The sequence below is a fragment of the Lycorma delicatula genome, chromosome 12 (assembly GCF_047948215.1).
Source record: "Lycorma delicatula isolate Av1 chromosome 12, ASM4794821v1, whole genome shotgun sequence".
Classification (NCBI taxonomy): domain Eukaryota; kingdom Metazoa; phylum Arthropoda; class Insecta; order Hemiptera; family Fulgoridae; genus Lycorma; species Lycorma delicatula.
In genome coordinates, this window is record NC_134466.1 from 62960413 (window position 1) to 62985931 (window position 25519).

General features: G+C 31.5%; 3 protein-coding genes across 4 annotated transcripts in view; 1 reads left to right on the plus strand and 2 right to left on the minus strand.

The window, feature by feature from the left end:
* Nucleotides 1–14168, minus strand: part of LOC142332974 (uncharacterized) — a 238217-nt gene extending 224049 nt beyond the window's left edge. The window contains exons 1-4 of the mRNA XM_075379724.1: nt 14088–14168; nt 12093–12242; nt 11143–11292; nt 3918–4067 (exon numbers count right to left, since the gene is read on the minus strand). Of these exons, the coding sequence (XP_075235839.1) occupies nt 3918–4067; nt 11143–11292; nt 12093–12239 (447 nt within the window). The 5' untranslated portion in view covers nt 12240–12242; nt 14088–14168. The remainder of the gene's footprint in view (nt 1–3917; nt 4068–11142; nt 11293–12092; nt 12243–14087) is intronic.
* The window catches only part of LOC142332975 (uncharacterized), a 144744-nt gene that overhangs the window by 70717 nt on the left and 48508 nt on the right, over nt 1–25519 (minus strand). The gene's annotated exons all lie outside the window — the stretch shown is intronic.
* Nucleotides 19250–25519, plus strand: part of LOC142332978 (uncharacterized) — a 50556-nt gene continuing 44286 nt past the window's right edge. Inside the window, exons 1-3 of one of the 2 annotated variants that reach the window (XM_075379735.1) lie at nt 19250–19295; nt 21126–21275; nt 22063–22212. In XM_075379735.1, the coding sequence (XP_075235850.1) occupies nt 21129–21275; nt 22063–22212 (297 nt within the window). In that variant the 5' untranslated portion in view covers nt 19250–19295; nt 21126–21128. Of the gene's footprint in view, nt 19296–19487; nt 19691–21125; nt 21276–22062; nt 22213–25519 lie in introns of those variants that run through there. The other variant, XM_075379734.1, reaches the window with a different exon arrangement.

The window sequence follows — 25519 nt, forward strand, 5'->3', positions numbered from 1 at the left end:
AAAAAGGCCTGTGAAAACCATGTATCTCAATTTTAAGAACGAAAACCTTAGAAGTTCTATAGTGTAGGATCTATGGTGTTGACAGAAAAATGGCAGAAGGTTATAAAAAATATGGTCTAGGTAGTTTCAAAATGTTATTTTTCAATAACAATAGATGTATTCTACATTTTGGATTCCAAAGGCTCAATACTTTTTAGACAACCGGAAATAAAGGAAATATGAATCATGTAATATGCAAGTTATTATAAAGCTTTATTAACAAAATTTACATATATAATATAAATGGTTCCAAATGAACTTGTTTATAAACTAATTAGTATAATTGTGTATACAATAGTGTAAAAAGAAAAACGAGCCACAAACTGCCCTATAACAGAGACAATTTATACCACTCTGTAACCTTATTTGACTTTTGTGTAAAACTTTTCAGAACGAAATTTTCTAACCTGTACGAATAGACAGATGTCTTTTTTAAATTAGCCCTGTGACAAAATGTTTTCTCACAAAAATTACAAGTGAATTTCTTCTCACCATTATGAACAGAGAGATGTGTATTTAAATTACAGCTTTGATTAGAAATTTTTTTTAAAAAATATACAAGCGAAATTTTTCTCACTAGTATGAACAGAGAGATGTTTTTTAAACTAATGCGTTGAATACATATTTAATTACAAAAATTACAGGTGAATTTCTTTTCACCAGTATGAATAAAGAGATGAGTTTTTAAATTACCCTTTTGACTAAATGATTTCTTACAAAAATTATAAATGAATTTCTTCTCACCAGTATGAATAGATAGATGTGTTTTTAAACTACAGTTTTGATTAAAAGATTTTTTACAAAAATTACAAGTGAATTTCTTCTCACCCATATGAATAGAGAAATGTGCTTTTAAATTATTCTTTAGACTAAATGATTTCTTACAAAAATTGCGAGTGAATTTCTTCTCACCCATATGAATAGAGAAATGTGCTTTTAAATTACCGCTATGATTAAAAGTTTTTTACAAAAATTACAAGTGGATTTCTTCTAACCATTATGAATAGAAAGATGTCTTTTTAAGTTACTGTTTAGATTAAATGTTTTTTTACAAAAATTACAAGTGAAATTTTTCTCACAAGTATGAACAGAGAGATGTTTTTAAACTAAAGCGTTGATAAACATTTTATTACAAAAATTACAGGTGAATTTTTTTTCAACAGTATGAATAGATGATGTATTTTTAAACTACAGTTACGATTAAAAGTATTTTTACAAAAACTACAAGTGAATTTTTTTTCACCAGTATAAATAGAGAGATGTGCTTTTAAATACTACTATGATTAAAAGTTTTTTTACAAAAAAACAAGTAAATTTTTTCTCATTTGTATTAGTAGAAATATGTGTTTTTAAACTACTGCTTTGATTAAAAGTTTTTTTACAAAAATTACAAGTGAACTTCTTTACACCAGTATGAATAGAGAGATGTCTTTTTAAACTGCTGCTATGATTAAATGTATTTTTACAAAAATTACAAGTGAACTTCTTTACACCAGTATGAATAGAGAGATGTCTTTTTAAACTGCTGCTATGATTAAATGTATTTTTACAAAAATTACAAGTGAATTTTTTTTCACCAGTATGAATAGAGAGATGATCTTTTAAATGACGGCTACGATTAAAGGTTTTTTTACAAAAATTAAAAGTGAATTTTTTTCACCAGGATGAATAGTGAAATGAGTTTTTAAATTACTCTTTTGACTAAATGATTTTTTTCAAAAATTACAAGTGAATTTTTTTCACCAGTATGAATAGAGAGATGTCTTTTTAAATGATGCTTTAGACTAAATGATTTCTTACAAAAATTACAAGTGAATTTCTTCTCACCAGTATGAATAGAGAGATGTCTTTTTAAATGATGCTTTAGACTAAATGATTTCTTACAAAAATTACAAGTGAATTTCTTCTCACCAGTATGAATAGAGACATGTCTTTTTAAACTACTGCTTTGATTAAAAGTGTTTTTACAAAAATTACAAGTGAACTTCCTTACACCAGTATGAATCGAGAGATGTCTTTTTAAACTACAGCTACGATTAAATGTTTTTTTACAAAAATTACAAGTGAGCTTCTTCACACCAGTATGAATAGAGAGATGTCTTTTTAAACTACTGCTATGATTAAATGTTTTTTTACAAAAATTACAAGTGAAATTTTTTTCACCAGTATGAATAGTGAGATGAGTTTTTAAATTACTCTTTTGACTAAATGATTTCTTACAAAAATTACAAGTGAATTTCTTCTCACCAGTATGAATAGAAAGATGTGTTTTTAAACTACTGCTTTGATTAAAAGTTTTTTTACAAAAATTACAAGTAAATTTTTTCTCATTTGTATTAGTAGAGATATGTGTTTTTGAATTACTGCGTCGAATAAATGTATTTTTAGAAAAATTACAGGTTAGGTTTTTTTTGACAACATGAATAGATAAGTGTGACTCTAAATTAGATCTCTGAGTGAAAGACTCCTGACAAGAAACACGTGTGTGAATAGGAAGATGAGAAGATATCACATTCCTTTCTTTAACAGGTTTTTCTGTAATTTGCAAGCACTTTTCTTTAAAAGAAAAACTGCTGAAATCATCATATTCTTCATCGATGACATTGTCACATATGCACTTATATTTTAATTTATTGCAAACCACACATTTTGATGTCTGTAAACTACTTTCAGTAATTCTTTCCTCCACATCATTGATAACTTCTTCAACAAGATCCTAAAAAAAAAACTTAACTGTTAAGTTAAAAATCTATCGGAAAACTTTGTTATTTTTAATAAGTTCAACTACAAATTGACAACATATACTCTAATATTTAATATCTTATGTTCATATTTATTTAAGCAAGCACAATATGTTTGTTTCAAAGTAGCAAAAATACATTTCTTTAGTATAAGCAGTTAAAATACAGAAGACAAAATATAACACAATCACACTATACGCTATATAGCACAGAAATTCTCTGTGAAAAAAAACTCTAAGAAATTAACCTTGTTTTGAGAAAGCCGATGCCATCCATGGCTTCAAAAAGGCAAGTTTTTTTTTACAAAAAAATAGTGACGTGTCAATATATTCTACTAATTTTCAGATTTATATCATGCAATAGTCATATTACATTGAATAATCATTTTATTATAATTACAGATTATAATTTACTACACATGAAAAAAAGATTCTAATCAACGAGTACTGAAAAAGCATAGAGAAATGGCATAAAATCACATTAAAAATCCCAAGGAACCCTAGAAAACTCATAAATACCACACTAAAAACTATACATGAAGTACAGATCCTGGAAGAGTAGCCTCATGGCTGTTATCAAAGACCAATAAGAATGGTATTAAGAAGTACAATATTTCTTATGTTTATTCATTTCTATGTTTTATGGATGTTTTAACAGCAATAATGCAACATGATATCTGTTGAGAGGCAAGCAGTTTGTTATGTTACAGAATTTGTTATGGCTGTGCCACATTTACAGTACCATAAGAGACACAATGAAGTATTTTCTCTGAGGACAACAATGTTCTTCATAAAACTGGTTTCTTTGAATAGATTATAAATTTACTTTCAAAAATATATCAGCTGCATTTCAGTAGGTTTGTTGTGTGATGAGAAACCGTATATTTTGCCACTATAAAGAAAGAAACAAGAAACATTATATAAAACCTCGCTCGGAATGTTTATTCTTTATCAAAATCCACGAGTTTTCAGGAGTGACGTGTGAATTGTCAATCCTACAATCCTACACATACTTTTTTATCATTTCACATACAGTTTGGTATCACTTTTTTAAAGCTTTTAATCAAATTATGTAGTGTTAAACAAGAATGCAAAATATTAGGTAAACCATAATAAAAAGTAAATGAAAATATCTTACTTGTCTAGATGTTGTCGGTTTATCATCTGTCACAGCAACAGGAGCAATCAAATGTTCTGTTCGCTCTGTTTCATGCTTGATTTCTTTTTTAATACTCAAAGATAATGGATCTTCATCAAAAAATGAACTATCAGTTTGTGCATCCATACTCTGCAGCAAAACATAAAGTAATAATAATAATAATTTATTATCTTTATATAATTAACATATATTAAAAACATATCTATTTTTCTTACAATGATAAAACAAATTGATTTTCATAGAAATAACTTATCCGTGTGAGTATTTCTATAATAATATTCAGCTGGAACCTTTCAATATATAATCACACATGATAGTGCCAGAAAAGGGATATATTGTAAGCATTGGCAGTAAATTAATAGATCAATAGAAAAATGTTTGCGCTTAACCACAATCTAAATGGTTTGGTAAAAGAAACACGTTGCTGGTGTAAATATAAAGAAACACATAAACTTTGTTCAGAAACAAAAAAGCAGGGACAAAGAATAAGGATTATCAATACCTATAATAAAGTTTCTCGTAACTGAACATGGTTCATAAAGGCAAGGATAGCTTTGTACTCTTTTAAAACATTTATATAATCAATGTTAAACGTGGGCATAAAATGAATGTTAGTCACCTTTGTTTAAGACATGAGGCAAAAATTTAATTTTTATAGAATCAAAAATTTTTCAGATGTAAAAAGATAAAAAAAGAGTTAAGATGACAGTAATATAAAATAAGGATATATTGCATGAGCTATTAGAAGAACGCGAGTCAAAAGTGAGTGTCCTAACCTGACCCTAGTTATAACTCTGTCACACAAGTGTCTTGACTGACAAATGTCAGAGTTGATAAATATCGATTAGCATAATACGACATGGCATTTCAATGTTATACTGTGTTTTTAATACAAGCATACTATTTGTCTTGGCTACTGTAATTGACAAGTTTCTTTCCCTTTTACTTTTAATTAATCTGACATAGTAACATTTGACATGAAAACTTGTAAAACTGTAGCCACTCATACGCCATTATCAACCAACCATTAATAAACACATTACAGATTTTTTGCATGAAAATTTCAGAAACATACGATTAACTAAAAATCTAAATTTATTACACTGTTTCTGGTAAAGCCAGACTTCATTAATTTTCTGTGGTTCACAGAAGTTATTGTGGAAAAGTTAAAAATTTAACATAAAAATATGAGATTATTTTTCTTATAGAAAGTTTATGAGAACCTTCTACAACTACCATTTAGAGAATTGAACAATCACAACCAGTACATAAAATTTAATCAAAAATATAATTTATATGTAGGATATGATTTCAACTGAAAAAACACAAGCACATCGAAATCTGCCTATTTCCATAAATATGTTTAATGTTTTAATTATACTTGTTTGAGAATACTTCAAACTATTTCGGCTACAGAATAATTCTGAATATCTGTCTCTTGGTGTTCACGACTAATTTCCTGTTTGCTAATGCTCTGACTCCGTCCCGGGTGACCTTCCTCCCGGGTTGAAGGGAGTTCAGGTAATCAGCTGACCATTTCTGCCATATTTGTTGAGTCATTTGCTGGACTCGTTGCCATCGGTTCAACCTGTTAACAGCTAAGTCAGTTAAGTCAGGATCAGGAATTGCTGTTAAAGGTTCTCCTATAAGGAAATGTCCTGGAGTTAGATAGGATATTTCTAGAGGATTGTCTGATAATTTGGTTAAACGTCTTGAATTGAGACAGGTTTTTCAATCTATGCTAATAAGGTAGTAATTTCTTCAAAGGTTAAGGAATTATTCCCAGCTACAAACGTTTTCCAAGTTGATGGACATTTTTTGATCCAGAAAAGAACTACACTGGAATCTGTCCATAGGTAAATTTTGTTAAATTCAATGGAAATTGTTTCCATAATTTTTTTTATTACACGAGAAAGGAGAAGAGGTCCACAGAGCTCTAAACGCGGCAGTGATATTTGCTTTAAAGGTGCCACCCTAGATTTTGCAGTTAACAGTTTAATAGTAACCTTTCTTGATTCGTCAATACAGCGAATGTAAACGCAGGCACCATAAGCTCTTTCGGAGGCATCTTAAAAGCCATGGAGTTGGATATTGATAGATTTTTCATGCGATAAAACCAATCTATCGATCTTTATTTTATTTACTAAAGGAAACTGACAGTAAATATTCTTCCAAGATTCTTCCAATTGTTCTGGTAACAGGTCATCCCAGCCAAGGTTTGCTTGCCAAATGCGTTGCATAAATATTTTACAAACTATTACGGTGGGTGTCAGCAATCCTAAAGGATCAAAAATTGATGAAATGATTGCTAAAACGTTTCTTTTAGTAAATTTCTTGTTGTTGGATAAATTTTCGATAATGAATTCACTAACTATTTGAAATTTATCGTTAGACGGTTGCCAAAATAAACCTAAAGCCTTTACGGTGTCGCTACAATCAAAATCTAAAGAATGAGGCGTCTCATGAAATTCTGGTGGAATAGTTTCTAAAAGTTTACTTCAGTTAGTTGATCATTTTCTTAACGGAAAACCTCCTGACTCCAATAGTGCTTGAAGGTCTCTTTGAAGAGAAATGGCTTGATGTAAGTCTTCTGCTCCAGATATACAATTATCGATGTAAAAATCACGCTGAACAATCTTTGCGGCTTGAGGATTCTTGTCGGCTTCATCAAGGGCAAGTTGCCTTAAACATCTGGTCGCTAAAAACGACGCTGATGCAGTCCCATATGTGACAGTAGTTAATTGATACTCACGCACAGGTTCATTGCTATTTTTTCTCTACATAATGCGCTGAAGGTTGTAGTCACCAGGAACTATCCTTATTTGGCGATACATTTTGCTAATATCGGCTATAAATACGATTTTGTGTGTACGAAACTGTAACATGATAGCACACAAATCTTGTTGAATCGTAGGACCGACTCTCAGTAGGTCATTTAATGAAATGCTGTTGCTAGTTTTCAAAGATGCATCAAAACCACCCGAGTTTTGGCTGGGGTGCTTAAGGTTTTAAAAACGGCATGATGCGGCAAATAGTAACACGATTCATTTTTGTTAGGTGGTTCGGCTAATTTCATATGACCTAAGGATTCATATTCGTTAAGAAACTTACGATAATCTTTCTTTAATTGATTGTCACGGGTTCAGTTTTTTCTCTACGAAATTTAGTCTTGATTGAGCTGTAGTTTTTGACTCACCGAGAGCCGAAGGTTCTTTAATTAACGGTAACTTTACAATAAAGCGACCAGTTTCATCTCGTAAGGTATTTTCAACAAAATGTTTTTCAGAGAGTTTCGCATCTTTTGACCAAGTAGGTCCACTGACTTCCTCTATTTGCCAAAATCTCTGCATTTGTGAGTCTCTAGTGAGTCTCTTTGTAATGCAAATAAATTGTAATTAGTTGAACCGGACTTATTTGAACCGGGTGAATATTCACCGCTAATGATCCATCCTAATTCGGTATTTTGAAGGACGGGAAAGCATCCTTCACGAGAACGTTGCTCCATACGTAGGATTTTCATAAATACTTGAGCACCTAACAATAGGTCGATTTTTTGTGGTTTGATAAAAGTCGGGCCAGCAAGATTAAGATTTGGTGGTATATTCCATAGGTTAAAATCAATTTTAGATGAGGGCAAATTAGTAGTTATTTTTGGTAAAATATTGCAATTTAAATTCATAGCAAAATTAGAAAGAAATGATTGTATATGAATAAATACACTGTATTTAGATTCTGAGGCAAGGCTGTTAAATGATTCAATTGGGATTGGGTTTTTAAAACGCTTTAATTTCAATCGCTGCATTAGTTGTTCTGTTGCAAAACTAACCTGAGAGCCACTGTCAAGAAATGCTCGACAAACTTGTAGGTTACCAGACTCGTCTCGAATTTTTACGTTAGCAGAAGCAAGTAAGATTTGAGGTTGTTTCTTGTGAAACGCATGATAACTGGTTTTAGGTTGGTATTCGTCTGATTTGTTGCCGAAATGTTCTTGCTGCGGTATCCGTTTAGTTTTAGGTTGAGCTCCATTGAAGTGAAGGCTTGTATGGTACCGGGCTGCACATTTAAAACATGCAGATGTTGATCTACAATCTTTGTAAGCATGATTGGATCTTAAGCAATTAGTGCATAAATTGTTATGTTCAACTAAACTAAATCGTTCATTTGGCCGTAATGACAAATATTTAGGACATTTATAAATTAAATGAGGCTTGCTACAAATTTTACAATCTTGATTTGTTGATACATAGGGCAATTTAGTGGTTTTAAGCTGAGACTTTACATTTTGAACGGTCTTTAACGGTTGTGAAAATGCTTTGCTGGTCAAACAATTATTTACTAATTGTTCGGTTTGACATTTTCTCTCGAGAAATTTAGTTACCTTTTCCAGGCTAGGAATCTCATGTTCGTCACAAGTTGACTCAAATTTAGTACGAGTGGATTTATCGAGTCTATCAAGAATTAGTCGGGTAAATAATAATTCCTCCGATGAAATAGTTACCTTTAATGCTAGAATAGCATTTCTATTGTTAGTTACATTATTGACTATGAGTCTTAATTCAGTTGATGCGCCTTTGTTAGCCGACGGCATTGTTAATACCATTTTAACATGCTTAGAGACAATTAGTTTTTTATTGTCGTACCGATTACATAATGCCTTATATGAGCGGTTGAAATTAACGCCTGTAATTGGAATGTTCTGTACGAGTTCTCTAGCCTCTCCCTCGAGAGAGGCGAGGAGATAATGAAATTTTTGAATGTTACTTAAAGACTTGTTATTTATGCCTTCGTACGTATCCTTAAAACGATACCGTTTTTTGTAATCGCCGGAAAACGATAGTATTTATTGCCGGTAAATGAAAATAATCGTTGTGAGATCGGTTTGATCGGATTAAAGTTTCGTTATTGTCACGGATTGTACTCAAATGCGGTTCTTGTTTGATTTGACTTAATAATCCTACGCCTAATATTGTTTCAAAACGGGAAAATAAATTGCGATAAAGATCTTCAAAATCGATTCTATAAGATGTACGGTCAGCTATGTCTTCTATTTCTAATTTACTTTGAATAATATTAAAATCCTTTAGAATGCCCGGTAATCTCTGGTATTTTGTATACAGTAACTGGGTATTGGAATGGTTTTTGGAATCATCTAAAAATCTGTTGATTCTGGTTAAGCCACCTTTAATTAGGCCTCTTTGTTTAATAAGTTTGGATTTTTTTTTTTACTTGTTTAAATATTGTCAGTTCAACCTTACTTCATTATTAAAAAAGTGTAATGAACTTTATTTTTGGTGTAAAGTCAGGACCAAACGGGCCTGGGTCTCATATATCTGTTGTTTGTCATGTTCTAGGCTTCTCACTGTGTGGAAAAATGCCACATGCCATTGCTATCCCTATGATTTGAAGGGAACCCAAAAATCATTCTTTTGACTGTTATTTCTGCTTAACAAACAATAAAGGGATTACATCAAAACCAAAACATTCAGTGGTGTAATCTAACTCACAATCCACAATGAGACCAGATCCACACTGCGAAGAACTGACCATACTAAAGCCTCCAGAACACGTGACATTAGATGAAGGGAGCTCAGAGTCTGGTGGAAGTAAGAAAAAAAAATAAACATATTTGGGTGATACAACTTATGAACAAGCATTTCATATGAGCCTAATTTACTGACTCAAGAAAATTTTAACGAACTCATAAAAAATTTAAAGTATCCAAAAAACAGTCTGGAATGCTTGCTTCCCGGCTAAAAGGATGGAATCTTCTTCAAAAGAATACAAAGATTTGTAGCATTTATCGTAATCATCATTCTTAATTTAAAGTCTATTTGTCTGAAGAAAATGCCTTAGTGTTTTGTAATGACATTTCTTCTCTTATGCAGACACTCTGTAATGAACATAACCCAACAGAATGGCGTTTGTTCATAGATTCCTGTAAAGTTAGTTTAAAAGCTGTGCTTCTGCATAATGGCAATAAATTCCCATCAGTACCTGTGGCCCATTCTGCTACTATGAAAGAAACTTATGAAAACTTTAAATCTATATTGGAAAAGCATCAATATGCAGTTTCTAAATGGAGTATTTGTGGTGATTTGAAAGTGATTGCATTTATTCTTGGTTTGCGGCTTGGTTACATAAACTACTGATATTTATTGTGTGAACGGGATAGTAGGGACAGAAAAAAAAACATTTTATTAGAAATGAACAGCCTAAGCCCATGGCCTAAAAATGTGTATCTACCTTTGTTACATATCAAACTAGGATTAATGAAAAATTTCGTCAAGGACATGGACAATACTCCTGGTTCATATACTTAAAACAGAAGTTTTCTAAAATTATCTGTGAAAAAAACTAAGAAATTGTTTAGAGAAAGCTGATGCCCTCCATGGCTTCAAAAAGGCAATTTTTTGGTTAAAAAATAGTGGCATTTCAATATATTCTACTAATTTTCAGATTTATATCATGCAATAGTCATATTACATTGAATAATCATTTTATTATAATTACAGATTATAATTTAATACACATGAAAAAAAAGATTCTAATCAACGAGTACTGAAAAAGCATAGAGAAATGGCATAAAATCACATTAAAAATCCCAAGGAACCCTAGAAAACTCATAAATACCACACTAAAAACTATACATGAAGTACAGATCCTGGAAGAGTAGCCTCATGGCTGTTATCAAAGACCAATAAGAATGGTATTAAGAAGTACAATATTTCTTATGTTTATTCATTTCTATGTTTTATGGATGTTTTAACAGCAATAATGCAACATGCTATCTGTTGAGAGGCAAGCAGTTTGTTATGTTACAGAATTTGTTATGGCTGTGCCACATTTACAGTACCATAAGAGACACAATGAAGTAGTTTCTCTGAGGACAACAATGTTCTTCATAAAACTGGTTTCTGTGAATAGATTATAAATTTACTTGCAAGAATATATCAGTTGCATTTCAGTAGGTTTGTTGTGTGATGAGAAGGAAGTATAAAGCATAAAGAATGTTTATTCTTTATGAAAAGCCACGAGTTTTCAGGAGTGACATGTGACTTGTCAATTGTACAATCCTACACATACTATTTTATCATTTCACATACAGTTTGGCATCACTTTTTTAAGCTTTTAATCAAAATATCTACTGTTAAACAAGAATGCTAAATATTAGGTAAACCATAAAAAGGAAATGAAAATATCTTACTTGTCTAGATGTTGAAAGTTTATAATCTGTCATAGCAACAGGAGCAATCAAATGTTCTGTTCGCTCTGTTTCATGCTTGATTTCTTGTTTAATACTGGAAGATAATGGATCTTCATCAAAAAATGAACTATCAGTTTGTGCATCCATACTCTGCAGAAAAACATAAAGTAATAATAATAATTTATTATTGTTATATAATTAACAGCTATTAAAAAAATATCTATTTTTCTTACAATGATAAAATATATAGATTTTCATAGAAATAATTCATCCGAGTGAGTACATCTATAATAACATTCATCTGGAACCTTTCAGTATATAATCACCCATGATAGTGCCAGAAAAGGGAAATATTGTAAGCATTGGCAGTAAATTAATAGAACAATAGAAAAATGTTTGCGCTTAAGCACAATCAAAATTGTTTGGTAAAAGAAACAGTTGCTGGTGCAAATATAAAGAAACACATCAACCTTGTTTGGAAACAAAATTGCAGTTACATAGAATAAGGATTATTGAAACCTATAACAAAGTTTCTTGTAACTGAAAATGCTTCATAAAGGCAAGGATAGCTTTGTACTCTTTTAAAACATTTATATAAACAATGTTAAATGTGGGTATAAAATGAATATGTTAGTCACCTTTGTTTAAGGCATGAGGCATCTGCTCACTGTATTTTATTTGTTACGTATTGTTGAACAAAATTTATCTACCATAAAATCTTAAGATGAAATTTCTTAAACAAAGCTATTTTTTAACCCCTTATACTCCAACTAATAAATGTTTTTTACACTATAAATGAAAATATCTAGTGTCAGACATGAATGCTCAATAATATGTGGGCTATAAACAGTAAATAAAAACATCTTCACGAACAGAAAAATTAAAAATTCTTACAATAACTAGCTTTTATGTTTGTAACTTAAACCAAAATAAAGAAGAAAATAGGTTACTTGTTTAAAAATTGTCAGTTCATCATCAGTCTTGGCAAGATGTACAAACAAATATTCTTGTTGCCCTGTTTCGTGCATGTCTTCTTCTTTAATGGGCAAGGATAATGGATTTTCTTCCAAAACTGAATCGTTAGTTTGTGCATCCATACTCTGCAAAAAAAATATAAAGATATATTAATATCCTACTACAAAAGTGTGACTTAAAATAAGCATGTTAAATGAGATATTACTGAAACGTAACATATGATGAAGTCAAGAGCCTGGATCTAACTATATTGTTAAAGATAATTTAAGATATGTTATGTATAAAAGTGGGTTTTAAAGCACTAAAATGCATCGGTTATGTATGGAAATGATTTGCTATACAAATAATCTATATTTATAACTAACACCACATGAAAACCAGAGTTTTATGTTATAACTGAATTTCTAAATCTCCCAAAAATATACATGAGTAGGCAATAACAGTAGAGGTCAAGGTTTTTTATTATCTAAAATGATACAATTTTTTGCAAAAGAAAGGTTTTCTTTTGCAAAAGAAAAAAACTATATGCTATGTATATAGACTATGATGCTAAATTAAACAAGGATTATTGCATGTTTTTAAAGTACTAGTGGAAATCAATTCAGTTGTATTATAAAAAAAATTTAATTATTAGAGAATCAAAAAATTTTCAGAAGAAAAAACATAATTAATGAGTTAAGAAGCCAGTAACATAAAATAAGGATATATATTCCATGAGCTATTAAAAGAACGCGAGTCAAAAGTGAGTATCCTAACCTGACTCTAGTTATAACTTTGTCACACAAGCATCTTGGGCTGACAAACGCCAGAGTTGATGCTTATCGATTAGCATAATATGAGATGACATCTCAATGTTATACTGTTTTTAACACAAGCATACCATTCGCTTTGGCTTCTTTCTCTTTTAATTAATCTGACATAGTAACATTAGACATGAAAACTTGTAAAACTGCAGAATCTCATATGCCATTATCAACCAAACCAACCATTAATAAACACATTACAGATTTTTTTGCATGAAATATTCAGGAGCAGCATTCGATTAACTAAACATCTAAACTTATTACAGTGTTTCTGGTAAAGCCTGACTGCATTAATTTTTTGTGGTACAAAGAAGCCATTGTGGAAAAGTTAAAAATTTAACATAAAAATATGAGATTATCTCTTCTTATAGAAAGTTTATGAGAACCTTCTACAACTACCATTTAGAGAATTGAACAATCACAACCAGTACATAAAGTTTAATCAAAAATATAATTTATATGTAGGATATGATTTCAACTGAAAAAACACAAGCACATCGAAATCTGCCTATTTCCATAAATATGTTTAATGTTTTAATTATACTTGTTTGAGAATACTTCAAACTATTTCGGCTACAGAATAATTCTGAATATCTGTCTCTTGGTATTCACGACTAATTTCCTGTTTGCTAATGCTCTGACTCCGTCCCGAGTGACCTTCCAAAAAGTAACATGGCGATTTCTTACCATCTGGCTATGCAAATATGATTAATTATTAAATCTGTTATTATACAGTTTACTATATTATATTTAGTTATATTAATAAACTTACATGTAAATAATACACACATCTTTCACTCTGTAAAAATAATTTAAATGATTATCAAACACCACACAGATCACAGAATAGATTTCACATATATCTATATAACCGAGGGTGTCAACAGTGACAGCGCATGGTAGGAATGCACATCACTACTGGAGTTTGTAATCATACACCACAATCTACAATATATGTAAAAATATTGAAATAAGTTGCCGAGTTAGTAACCACCATGGATTCTCAAAGCTTCTACTGAACAAACGTGTGAGGAACCAATGGGTTCCTCTCTCCTTCAATATCATTCTGAATATTTGTCTGTTGTTCATGACTAATTTCCTATTTTCCAACAGGTCGATTATCACTCGGACCCATTATTTCACAAAAAATAACTAAACTTTTCTTACCTTCTTTTTTTCTAATATATTCAATATTCAATAGGTTATAATAATTACTTCGTTATTATTAGTTTTTGTTGTATCCCATCATTCGATTTATCGATGTATGTAGATTATCGATGTAACTTTTGGAGCCAGTCAATAAAATCTGTTTTCAGTATTCTATTCAACTTTCACTTTTGTCTTTGTTATTTATGTTTTAATTAATAAGTATTTTTCTACAATTTGAATACGCGTGTCTTTAATTAAATACAGACATAAAACGTCGCTACGAGGAGTAATATTTGTGTACAAAAAAAGTTTAAAAAAACTTATTGTTTTTACACGTTCAAACATCGATATTAATACTATCGATATTAATACATGAATAATAGTTTAATTGAATAACACTTAATAATTTGAATAATATTTATTTTATACTGTTAAAAATGATTGAAATATTCGTCATATAAAACAAGTTCATAGAATATATTTTGAGTAGTTTAGTTCCATTAATTCTTCGGATGACGATTTAATAGCCAGGAATGTTACCGGCTGCTTGTGAAATCATATATATATATGATACAAACAATTTTACTTTATCAAAAGTCCATTTTATTTATGCAAAATCAAGAATTTATCTGATACTATTTTATGTATCATATAATTTTACTCATAAAAAATAATACATAACTATAACCTCAAACCTTGATACCTTTTTTACAAAATAAATAAGTAAATATAATAAATTTTTATGAATATTCACTGTTTGAAATATCCGTCTTTAAAAATACGTGTATATAATTATACATTTAAATGTTTGTGTGGGGGGGGGAAGAAGGAATGATTTGTAAGGTCCTCCCTGTAATCCCATGCAAACTAACAGCTCGCCTCCTTAATAACATGTTGAACTACAGAATGTTCCAAGTTATCATGGGATCCGATATAAGCTCACCTAGGAAACTCAAGAACGGCCTGCCACAAGGATCGGTACTTGCGCCTCTCATTTCAGCCTCTAGTATATTCCTCTAGTGACCTCTCGTCACTATTCCTCTAGTCCTCTAGTAAATTGTGAATGCAGAAAAAGATCTGGTATAAACTTTTTACATTTGTATTGGAATTCACATGTTGAAATATATTTAGGTAATTGTGTGACAAAATCTGGAATTGGTTGAGTTGATCCTTGTTTTTGTGAGAGGAATTTGTCTTTCAACTAATAGATTCTTTTTCTCACTTACTTATCGGTCAAAGTTTGAACTATTTCGTTACACGTTAGGGTATGTAGTTTTCTTGGTGCCACTGATAACTTTAAACCTCCAAGTTTTCAGGGTCTATACTATCTAACAGGACTGTTTTTGATGTGCCTTTATCTGCGGTTAATCGCTTCATAATAAGAAAGTTATCAAATCTTTCTTTGTATTGTTGAAATTTTTTTTCATATTTTTAAAAATTTGACTTTACACATGCGTGTAGTATCAAATTCAGTCTGTTGTTCAGTGCAATTAAATGATTAGCACGAGTTGTAAATATTAAAAATATTGATTGAGTCATAATAAATATATATATTTTTTTTGACTTCAGTCATTTGACTGGTTTGATGCAGCTCTCCAAGATTCCCTATCTAGTGGCAGTCGTTTCATTTCAGTTTACCTTCTACATCCTACATCCCTAACAATTTGTTTTACATATTCCAAACATGGCCTTCCTAAACAATTTTTTCCTTCTACCTGTCCTTCCAATATTAAAGAGACTATTCCAGGATGCCTTAGTATGTGGCCTATAAGTCTGTCTCTTCTTTTAACTATATTTTTCCAAATGCTTCTTTCTTCATCTATTTGCCGCATTACCTCTACATTTGTCACTTTATCCACCCATCTGATTTTTAACATTCTCCTATAGCACCACATTTCAAAAGGTTCTAGTCTTTTCTTCTCAGATACTCCGATCGTCCATGTTTCACTTCCATATAAAGCGAACTCCAAACATATACTTTCAAAAGTTTTTTCCTGACATTTAAAATAATTTTTGATGTAAACAAATTATATTTCTGACTAAAGGCCCGTTTCGCTTGTGCTATTCGGCATTTTATATCGCTCCTGCTTCATCCATCTTCAGTAATTCTACTTCCCAAATAACAAAATTCTTCTACCTCCATAATCTTATCTCCTCCTATTTTCACATTCATTGGTCCATCTTTGTTATTTCTACTATATTTCATTACTTTTGTTTTGTTCTTGTTTATTTTCATGCGATAGTTCTTTCGTAGGACTTCATCTATGCCATTTATTGTTTCTTCTAAATCCTTTTTAGTCTCGGCTAGAATTACTATATCATCAGCAAATCGTAGCACTTTATCTTTTCACCTTGTACTGTTACTCCGAATCTAAATTGTTCTTTAACATCATTAACTGCTAGTTCCATGTAAAGATTAAAAAGTAACAAGAATAGGGAACATCCTTGTCGGACTCCCTTTCTTATTACGGCTTCTTTCTTATGTTCTTCAATTATTACTGTTGCTGTTTGGTTCCTGTACATGTTGGCAATTGTTCTTCTATCTCTGTATTTGAACCCTAATTTTTTTAAAATGCTGAACATTTTATTCCAGTCTACGTTATCGAAAGCCTTTTCTAGGTCTATAAACGCCAAGTATGTTGGTTTGTTTTTCTTTAATCTTCCTTCTACTATTAATCTGAGGCCTAAAATTGCTTCCCTTGTCCCTATACTTTTCCTGAAACCAAATTGGTCTTCTCCTAACACTTCTTCCACTCTCCTCTCAATTCTTCTGTATAAAATTCTAGTTAAGATTTTTGATGCATGACTAGTTAAACTAATTGTTCTGTATTCTTCACATTTATCTGCCCCTGCTTTCTTTGGTATCATAACTATAACACTTTTTTTGAAGTCTGATGGAAATTCCCCATTTTCATAAATATTACACACCAGTTTGTATAATCTATCAATCGCTTCCTCACCTGCACTGTGCAGTAATTCTACAGGTATTCCGTCTATTCCAGGAGCCTTTCTGCCATTTAAATCTTTTAATGCTCTCTTAAATTCAGATCTCAGTATTGTTTCTCCCATTTCATCCTCCTCAACTTCCTCTATAACACCATTTTCTAATTCATTTCCTCCGTATAACTCTTCAATATATTCCACCCATCTATCGACTTTACCTTTCGTATTATATATTGGTGTACCATCTTTGTTTAACACATTATTAGATTTTAATTTATGTACCCCAAAATTTTCCTTAACTTTCCTGTATGCTCCGTCTATTTTACCAATGTTCATTTCTCTTTCCACTTCTGAACACTTTTCTTTAATCCACTCTTCTTTCGCCAGTTTGCACTTCCTGTTTATAGCATTTTTTAATTGTCGGTAGTTCCTTTTACTTTCTTTTAGCATTCTTATATCTTCTACGTTCATCCATCAGCTGCAATATATCGTCTGAAACCCAAGGTTATCTACCGGTTCTCTTTATTCCGCCTAAGTTTGCTTCTGCTGATTTAAGAATTTCCTTTTTAACATTCTCCCATTCTTCTTCTACATTTTCTACCTTATCTTTTTTACTCAGACCTCTTGCAATGTCCTCCTCAAAAATCTTCTTTACCTCCTCTTCCTCAATCTTCTCTAAATTCCACCGATTCATCTGACACCTTTTCTTCAGGTTTTTAAACCCCAATCTACATTTCATTATCACCAAATTATGGTCGCTATCAATGTCTGCTCCAGAGTAAGTTTTGCAGTCAACGAGTTGATTTCTAAATCTTTGCTTAACCATGATATAATCTATCTGATACCTTCCAGTATCGCCTGGCTTTTTCCAAGTGTATATTCTTTTATTATGATTTTTAAATTGGGTGTTGGCAATTACTAAATTATACTTCGTGCAAAATTCTATAAGTCGGTCCCCTCTTTCATTCCTTTTGCCCAGCCCGTATTCACCCACTATATTTCCTTCCTTGCCTTTACCAATGCTTGCATTCCAATCTCCAACTATTATTAAATTTTCATCTCCTTTTACGTGTTTAATTGCTTCATCAATCTCTTCGTATACACACTCTACCTCATCATCATCATGGGCGCTTGTAGGCATATAGACGTTAACAATCGTTGTCGGTTTAGGTTTTGATTTTATCCTGATTACAATGATTCTATCGCTATGCGTTTTGAAATACTCCACTCTCCTCCCTATCTTCTTGTTCATCACGAAACCTACTCCTGCCTGCCCATTATTTGACGCTGAGTTAATTACTCTAAAATCACCTGACCAAAAGTCGCCTTCCTCTTCCCACCGAACCTCACTAATTCCTACTATATCCACATTTGTCCTACCCATTTCCCTTTTTAAATTTTCTAGCCTACCAACCTTTTTCAAGCATCTAACATTCCACGCTCCGACTCGTAGAATGTTATTTTTTAATTTTCTGGTGACCCCTTCCTTAGTAGTCCCCACCCGGAGATCCGAACGGGGGAATATTTTACCTCCGGAATATTTTACCAAGGAAGGCGCCTCCATTATTGCTATGTGAAAATGCAGAGAGCCACATTTTCTTGGAAAAAAAGCAGCTGTAGTTTTCCATTGCTTTCAGCTGCGCAGTACTCAGAGGACTGAGTGATGTTGATACGGCCGTTTAAGTCGTCCTGACTCACGCCCCTAACAACTACTGAAAGAGCTGCTGCCCTCTTTCAAGAATCATTCCTTAGTCTGGCTCTCAACTGATACCTCTCCGATATGGTTGCACCTTCGGTCCAGCTACTCTGTATCCCTGAGCACTCAAGCCCGCTCACCAACGGCAAGGTCTCATGATTCATAGAGGATTTTAACAGTATGAAATAAATATTATTCAAATTATTAAGTGTTATTCAATTAAACTATTATTCATGTATTAATATCGATAGTATTAATATCGATGTTTGAACGTGTAAAAACAATAAGTTTTTTAAACTTTTTTTGTACACAAATATTACTCCTCGTAGCGACGTTTTATGTCTGTATTTAATTAAAGACACGCGTATTCAAATTGTAGAAAAATACTTATTAATTAAAACATAAATAACAAAGACAAAAGTGAAAGTTGAATAGAATACTGAAAACAGATTTTATTGACTGGCTCCAAAAGTTACATCGATAATCTACATACATCATAAATCGAATGATGGGATACAACAAAAACTAATAATAACGAAGTAATTATTATAACCTATTGAATATTGAATATATTAGAAAAAAAGAAGGTAAGAAAAGTTTAGTTATTTTTTGTGAAATAATGGGTCCGAGTGATAATCGACCTGTTGGAAAATAGGAAATTAGTCATGAACAACAGACAAATATTCAGAATGATATTGAAGGAGAGAGGAACCCATTGGTTCCTCACACGTTTGTTCAGTAGAAGCTTTGAGAAGCCATGGTGGTTACTAACTCGGCAACTTATTTCAATATTTTTACATATATTGTAGATTGTGGTGTATGATTACAAACTCCAGTAGTGATGTGCATTCCTACCATGCGCTGTCACTGTTTACACCCTCGGTTATATAGATATATGTGAAATCTATTCTGTGATCTGTGTGGTGTTTGATAGTCATTTAAATTATTTTTACAGAGTGAAAGATGTGTGTATTATTTACATGTAAGTTTATTAATATAACTAAATATAATATAGTAAACTGTATAATAACAGATTTAATAATTAATCATATTTGCATAGCCAGATGGTAAGAAATCGCCATGTTACTTTTTGGAAGGTCACTAGGGACGGAGTCAGAGCATTAGCAAACAGGAAATTAGTCGTGAACACCAAGAGACAGATATTCAGAATTATTCTGTAGCCGAAATAGTTTGAAGTATTCTCAAACAAGTATAATTAAAACATTAAACATATTTATGGAAATAGGCAGATTTCGATGTGCTTGTGTTTTTTCAGTTGAAATCATATCCTACATATAAATTATATTTTTGATTAAACTTTATGTACTGGTTGTGATTGTTCAATTCTCTAAATGGTAGTTGTAGAAGGTTCTCATAAACTTTCTATAAGAAGAGATAATCTCATATTTTTATGTTAAATTTTTAACTTTTCCACAATGGCTTCTTTGTACCACAGAAAATTAATGCAGTCTGGCTTTACCAGAAACACTGTAATAAATTTAGATGTTTAGTTAATCGAATGCTGCTCCTGAATATTTCATGCAAAAAAATCTGTAATGTGTTTATTAATGGTTGGTTTGGTTGATAATGGCATATGAGATTCTGCAGTTTTACAAGTTTTCATGTCTAATGTTACTATGTCAGATTAATTAAAAGAGAAAGAAGCCAAAGCGAATGGTATGCTTGTGTTAAAAACAGTATAACATTGAGATGTCATCTCATATTATGCTAATCGATAAGCATCAACTCTGGCGTTTGTCAGCCCAAGATGCTTGTGTGACAAAGTTATAACACCTGACAAAGTCAGGTTAGGATACTCACTTTTGACTTGCGTTCTTCTAATAGCTCATGGAATATATATCCTTATTTTATGTTACTGGCTTCTTAACTCATTAATTATGTTTTTTCTTCTGAAAATTTTTTGATTCTCTAATAATTAAATTTTTTTTATAATACAACTGAATTGATTTCCACTAGTACTTTAAAAACATGCAATAATCCTTGTTTAATTTAGCATCATAGTCTATATACATAGCATATAGTTTTTTTCTTTTGCAAAAAATTGTATCATTTTAGATAATAAAAAACCTTGACCTCTACTGTTATTGCCTACTCATGTATATTTTTGGGAGATTTAGAAATTCAGTTATACCATAAAACTCTGGTTTTCATGTGGTGTTAGTTATAAATATAGATTATTTGTATAGCAAATCATTTCCATACATAACCGATGCATTTTAGTGCTTTAAAACCTACTTTTATACATAACATATCTTAAATTATCTTTAACAATGTAGTTAGATCCAGGCTCTTGACTTCATCAAATGTTACGTTTCAATAATATCTCATTTAACATGCTTATTTTAAGTCACACTTTTGTAGTAGGATATTAATATATCTTTATATTTTTTTTGCAGAGTATGGATGTACAAACTAACGATTCAGTTTTGGAAGAAAATCCATTATCCTTGCCCATTAAAGAAGAAGACATGCACGAAACAGGGCAACAAGAATATTTGTTTGTACATCTTGCCAAGACTGATGATGAACTGACAATTTTTAAACAAGTAACCTATTTTCTTCTTTATTTTGGTTTAAGTTACAAACATAAAAGCTAGTTATTGTAAGAATTTTTAATTTTTCTGTTCGTGAAGATGTTTTTATTTACTGTTTATAGCCCACATATTATTGAGCATTCATGTCTGACACGAGATATTTTCATTTATAGTGTAAAAAACATTTATTAGTTGGAGTATAAGGGGTTAAAAAATAGCTTTGTTTAAGAAATTTCATCTTAAGATTTTATGGTAGATAAATTTTGTTCAACAATACATAACAAATAAAATACAGTGAGCAGATGCCTCATGCCTTAAACAAAGGTGACTAACATATTCATTTTATACCCACATTTAACATTGTTTATATAAATGTTTTAAAAGAGTGCCTTTATGCAAGCATTTTCAGTTACAAGAAACTTTGTTATAGGTTTCAATAATCCTTATTCTATGTAACTGCAATTTTGTTTCCAAAAAAGGTTGATGTGTTTCTTTATATTTGCACCAGCAACTGTTTCTTTTACCAAACAATTCTGATTGTGCTTAAGCGCAAACATTTTTCTATTGTTCTTTTAATTTACTGCCAATGCTTACAATATTTCCCTTTTCTGGCACTATCATGGGTGATTATATACTGAAAGGTTCCAGATGAATGTTATTATAGATGTACTCACTCGGATGAATTATTTCTATGAAAATCTATTTATTTTATCATTGTAAGAAAAATAGATATTTTTTTAATAGCTGTTAATTATATAACAATAATAAATTATTATTATTACTTTAAGTTTTTCTGCAGAGTATGGATGCACAAACTGATAGTTCATTTTTTGATGAAGATCCATTATCTTCCAGTATTAAACAAGAAATCAAGCATGAAACAGAGCGAACAGAACATTTGATTGCTCCTGTTGCTATGACAGATTATAAACTTTCAACATCTAGACAAGTAAGATATTTTCATTTCCTTTTTATGGTTTACCTAATATTTAGCATTCTTGTTTAACACTAGATATTTTGATTAAAAGCTTAAAAAAGTGATGCCAAACTGTATGTGAAATGATAAAACAGTATGTGTAGGATTGTACAATTGACAAGTCACATGTCACTCCTGAAAACTCGTGGCTTTTCATAAAGAATAAACATTCTTTATGCTTTATACTTCCTTCTCATCACACAACAAACCTACTGAAATGCAACTGATATATTCTTGCAAGTAAATTTATAATCTATTCACAGAAACCAGTTTTATGAAGAACATTGTTGTCCTGAGAGAAACTACTTCATTGTGTCTCTTATGGTACTGTAAATGTGGCACAGCCATAACAAATTCTGTAACATAACAAACTGCTTGCCTCTCAACAGATAGCATGTTGCATTATTGCTGTTAAAACATCCATAAAACATAGAAATGAATAAACATAAGAAATATTGTACTTCTTAATACCATTCTTATTGGTCTTTGATAACAGCCATGAGGCTACTCTTCCAGGATCTGTACTTCATGTATAGTTTTTAGTGTGGTATTTATGAGTTTTCTAGGGTTCCTTGGGATTTTAAATGTGATTTTATGCCATTTCTCTATGCTGTTTCAGTACTCGTTGATTAGAATCTTTTTTTTCATGTGTATTAAATTATAATCTGTAATTATAATAAAATGATTATTCAATGTAATATGACTATTGCATGATATAAATCTGAAAATTAGTAGAATATATTGAAATGCCACTATTTTTTAACCAAAAAATTGCCTTTTTGAAGCCATGGAGGGCATCAGCTTTCTCTAAACAATTTCTTAGTTTTTTTCACAGATAATTTTAGAAAACTTCTGTTTTAAGTATATGAACCAGGAGTATTGTCCATGTCCTTGACGAAATTTTTCATTAATCCTAGTTTGATATGTAACAAAGGTAGATACACATTTTTAGGCCATGGGCTTAGGCTGTTCATTTCTAATAAAATGTTTTTTTTCTGTCCCTACTATCCCGTTCACACAATAAATATCAGTAGTTTATGTAACCAAGCCGCAAACCAAGAATAAATGCAATCACTTTCAAATCACCACAAATACTCCATTTAGAAACTGCATATTGATGCTTTTCCAATATAGATTTAAAGTTTTCATAAGTTTCTTTCATAGTAGCAGAATGGGCCACAGGTACTGATGGGAATTTATTGCCATTATGCAGAAGCACAGCTTTTAAACTAACTTTACAGGAATCTATGAACAAACGCCATTCTGTTGGGTTATGTTCATTACAGAGTGTCTGCATAAGAGAAGAAATGTCATTACAAAACACTAAGGCATTTTCTTCAGACAAATAGACTTTAAATTAAGAATGATGATTACGATAAATGCTACATATCTTTGTATTCTTTTGAAGAAGATTCCATCCTTTTAGCCGGGAAGCAAGCATTCCAGACTGTTTTTTGGATACTTTAAATTTTTTATGAGTTCGTTAAAATTTTCTTGAGTCAGTAAATTAGGCTTTCTTACTTCCACCAGACTCTGAGCTCCCTTCATCTAATGTCACGTGTTCTGGAGGCTTTAGTATGGTCAGTTCTTCGCAGTGTGGATCTGGTCTCATTGTGGATTGTGAGTTAGATTACACCACTGAATGTTTTGGTTTTGATGTAATCCCTTTATTGTTTGTTAAGCAGAAATAACAGTCAAAAGAATGATTTTTGGGTTCCCTTCAAATCATAGGGATAGCAATGGCATGTGGCATGTGGCATTTTTCCACACAGTGAGAAGCCTAGAACATGACAAACAACAGATATATGGGACCCAGGCCCGTTTGGTCCTGACTTTACACCAAAAATAAAGTTCATTACACTTTTTTAATAATGAAGTAAGGTTGAACTGACAATATTTAAACAAGTGAAAAAAAAATCCAAACTTATTAAACAAAGAGGCCTAATTAAAGGTGGCTTAACCAGAATCAACAGATTTTTAGATGATTCCAAAAACCATTCCAATACCCAGTTACTGTATACAAAATACCAGAGATTACCGGGCATTCTAAAGGATTTTAATATTATTCAAAGTAACTTAGAAATAGAAGACATAGCTGACCGTACATCTTATAGAATCGATTTTGAAGATCTTTATCGTAATTCATTTTCCCGTTTTGAAACAATATTAGGCGTAGGATTATTAAGTCAAGTCAAACAAGAACCGCATTTGTGTAGAATCGGTGACAATAACGAAACTGTAATCCGATCAAATCGATCTCACAACGATTATTTTCATTTACCGGCAATAAATACTATCGTTTTCCGGCAATTACACCAAACGGTATCGTTTTAAGGATACGTACGAAGGCATAAATAACAAGTCTTTAAGTAACATTCAAAAATTTCATTATCTCCTTGCCTCTCTCTAGGGAGAGGCTAGAGAACTCGTACAGAACATTCCAATTACAGACGTTAATTTCAACCGCTCATATAAGGCATTATGTAATCGGTACGACAATAAAAAACTAATTGTCACTAAGCATGTTAAAATGTTATTAACAATGCCGTCGGCTAACAAAGGCGTATCAACTGAATTAAGACTCATAATCAATAATGTAACTAACAATAGAAATGCTATTCTAGCATTAAAGGTAACTATTTCATCGGAGGAATTATTATTTACCCGACTAATTCTTGATAGACTCGATAAATCCACTCGTACTAAATTTGAGTCGACTTGTGACGAACATGAGATCCTGGCCTGGATAAAGTAATTAAATCTCTCGAGAGGAAATGTCAAACCGAACAATTAGTAAATAATTGTTTGACCGGTGAAGCGTTTTCACAACCGATAAAGAGCGTTCAAAATGTAAATTCTCAGCTTAAAACCGCTAAATTGTCCTACGTATCGACAAATCAAAAGCGTAAAATTTGTAGCAAGCCTCATTTAATTTATAAATGTCCTAAATATTTGTCATTACGGCCAAACGAATGATTTAGTTTAGTCAAACGTAACAATCTCTATGCGCTAATCGCTTAAGATCCGATCGTGCTTACGAAGATTGTAAATCAACATCTGCTGGTTTTAAATGTGCAGCGCGGCACCATACCACCCTTCACTTCAATGGAGCTTAACCTAAAACTAAACGGATACCGCAGCAAGAAAATGTCTGCAACAAATCGGACGAATACCGACCTAAAACCGGTTATCATGCGTTTCACAAGAAACGACCTCAAATCTTACTTGCTACTTCTATCGTAAAAACTCGAGGTAAGTCTGGTAACCTACAAGTCTGTCG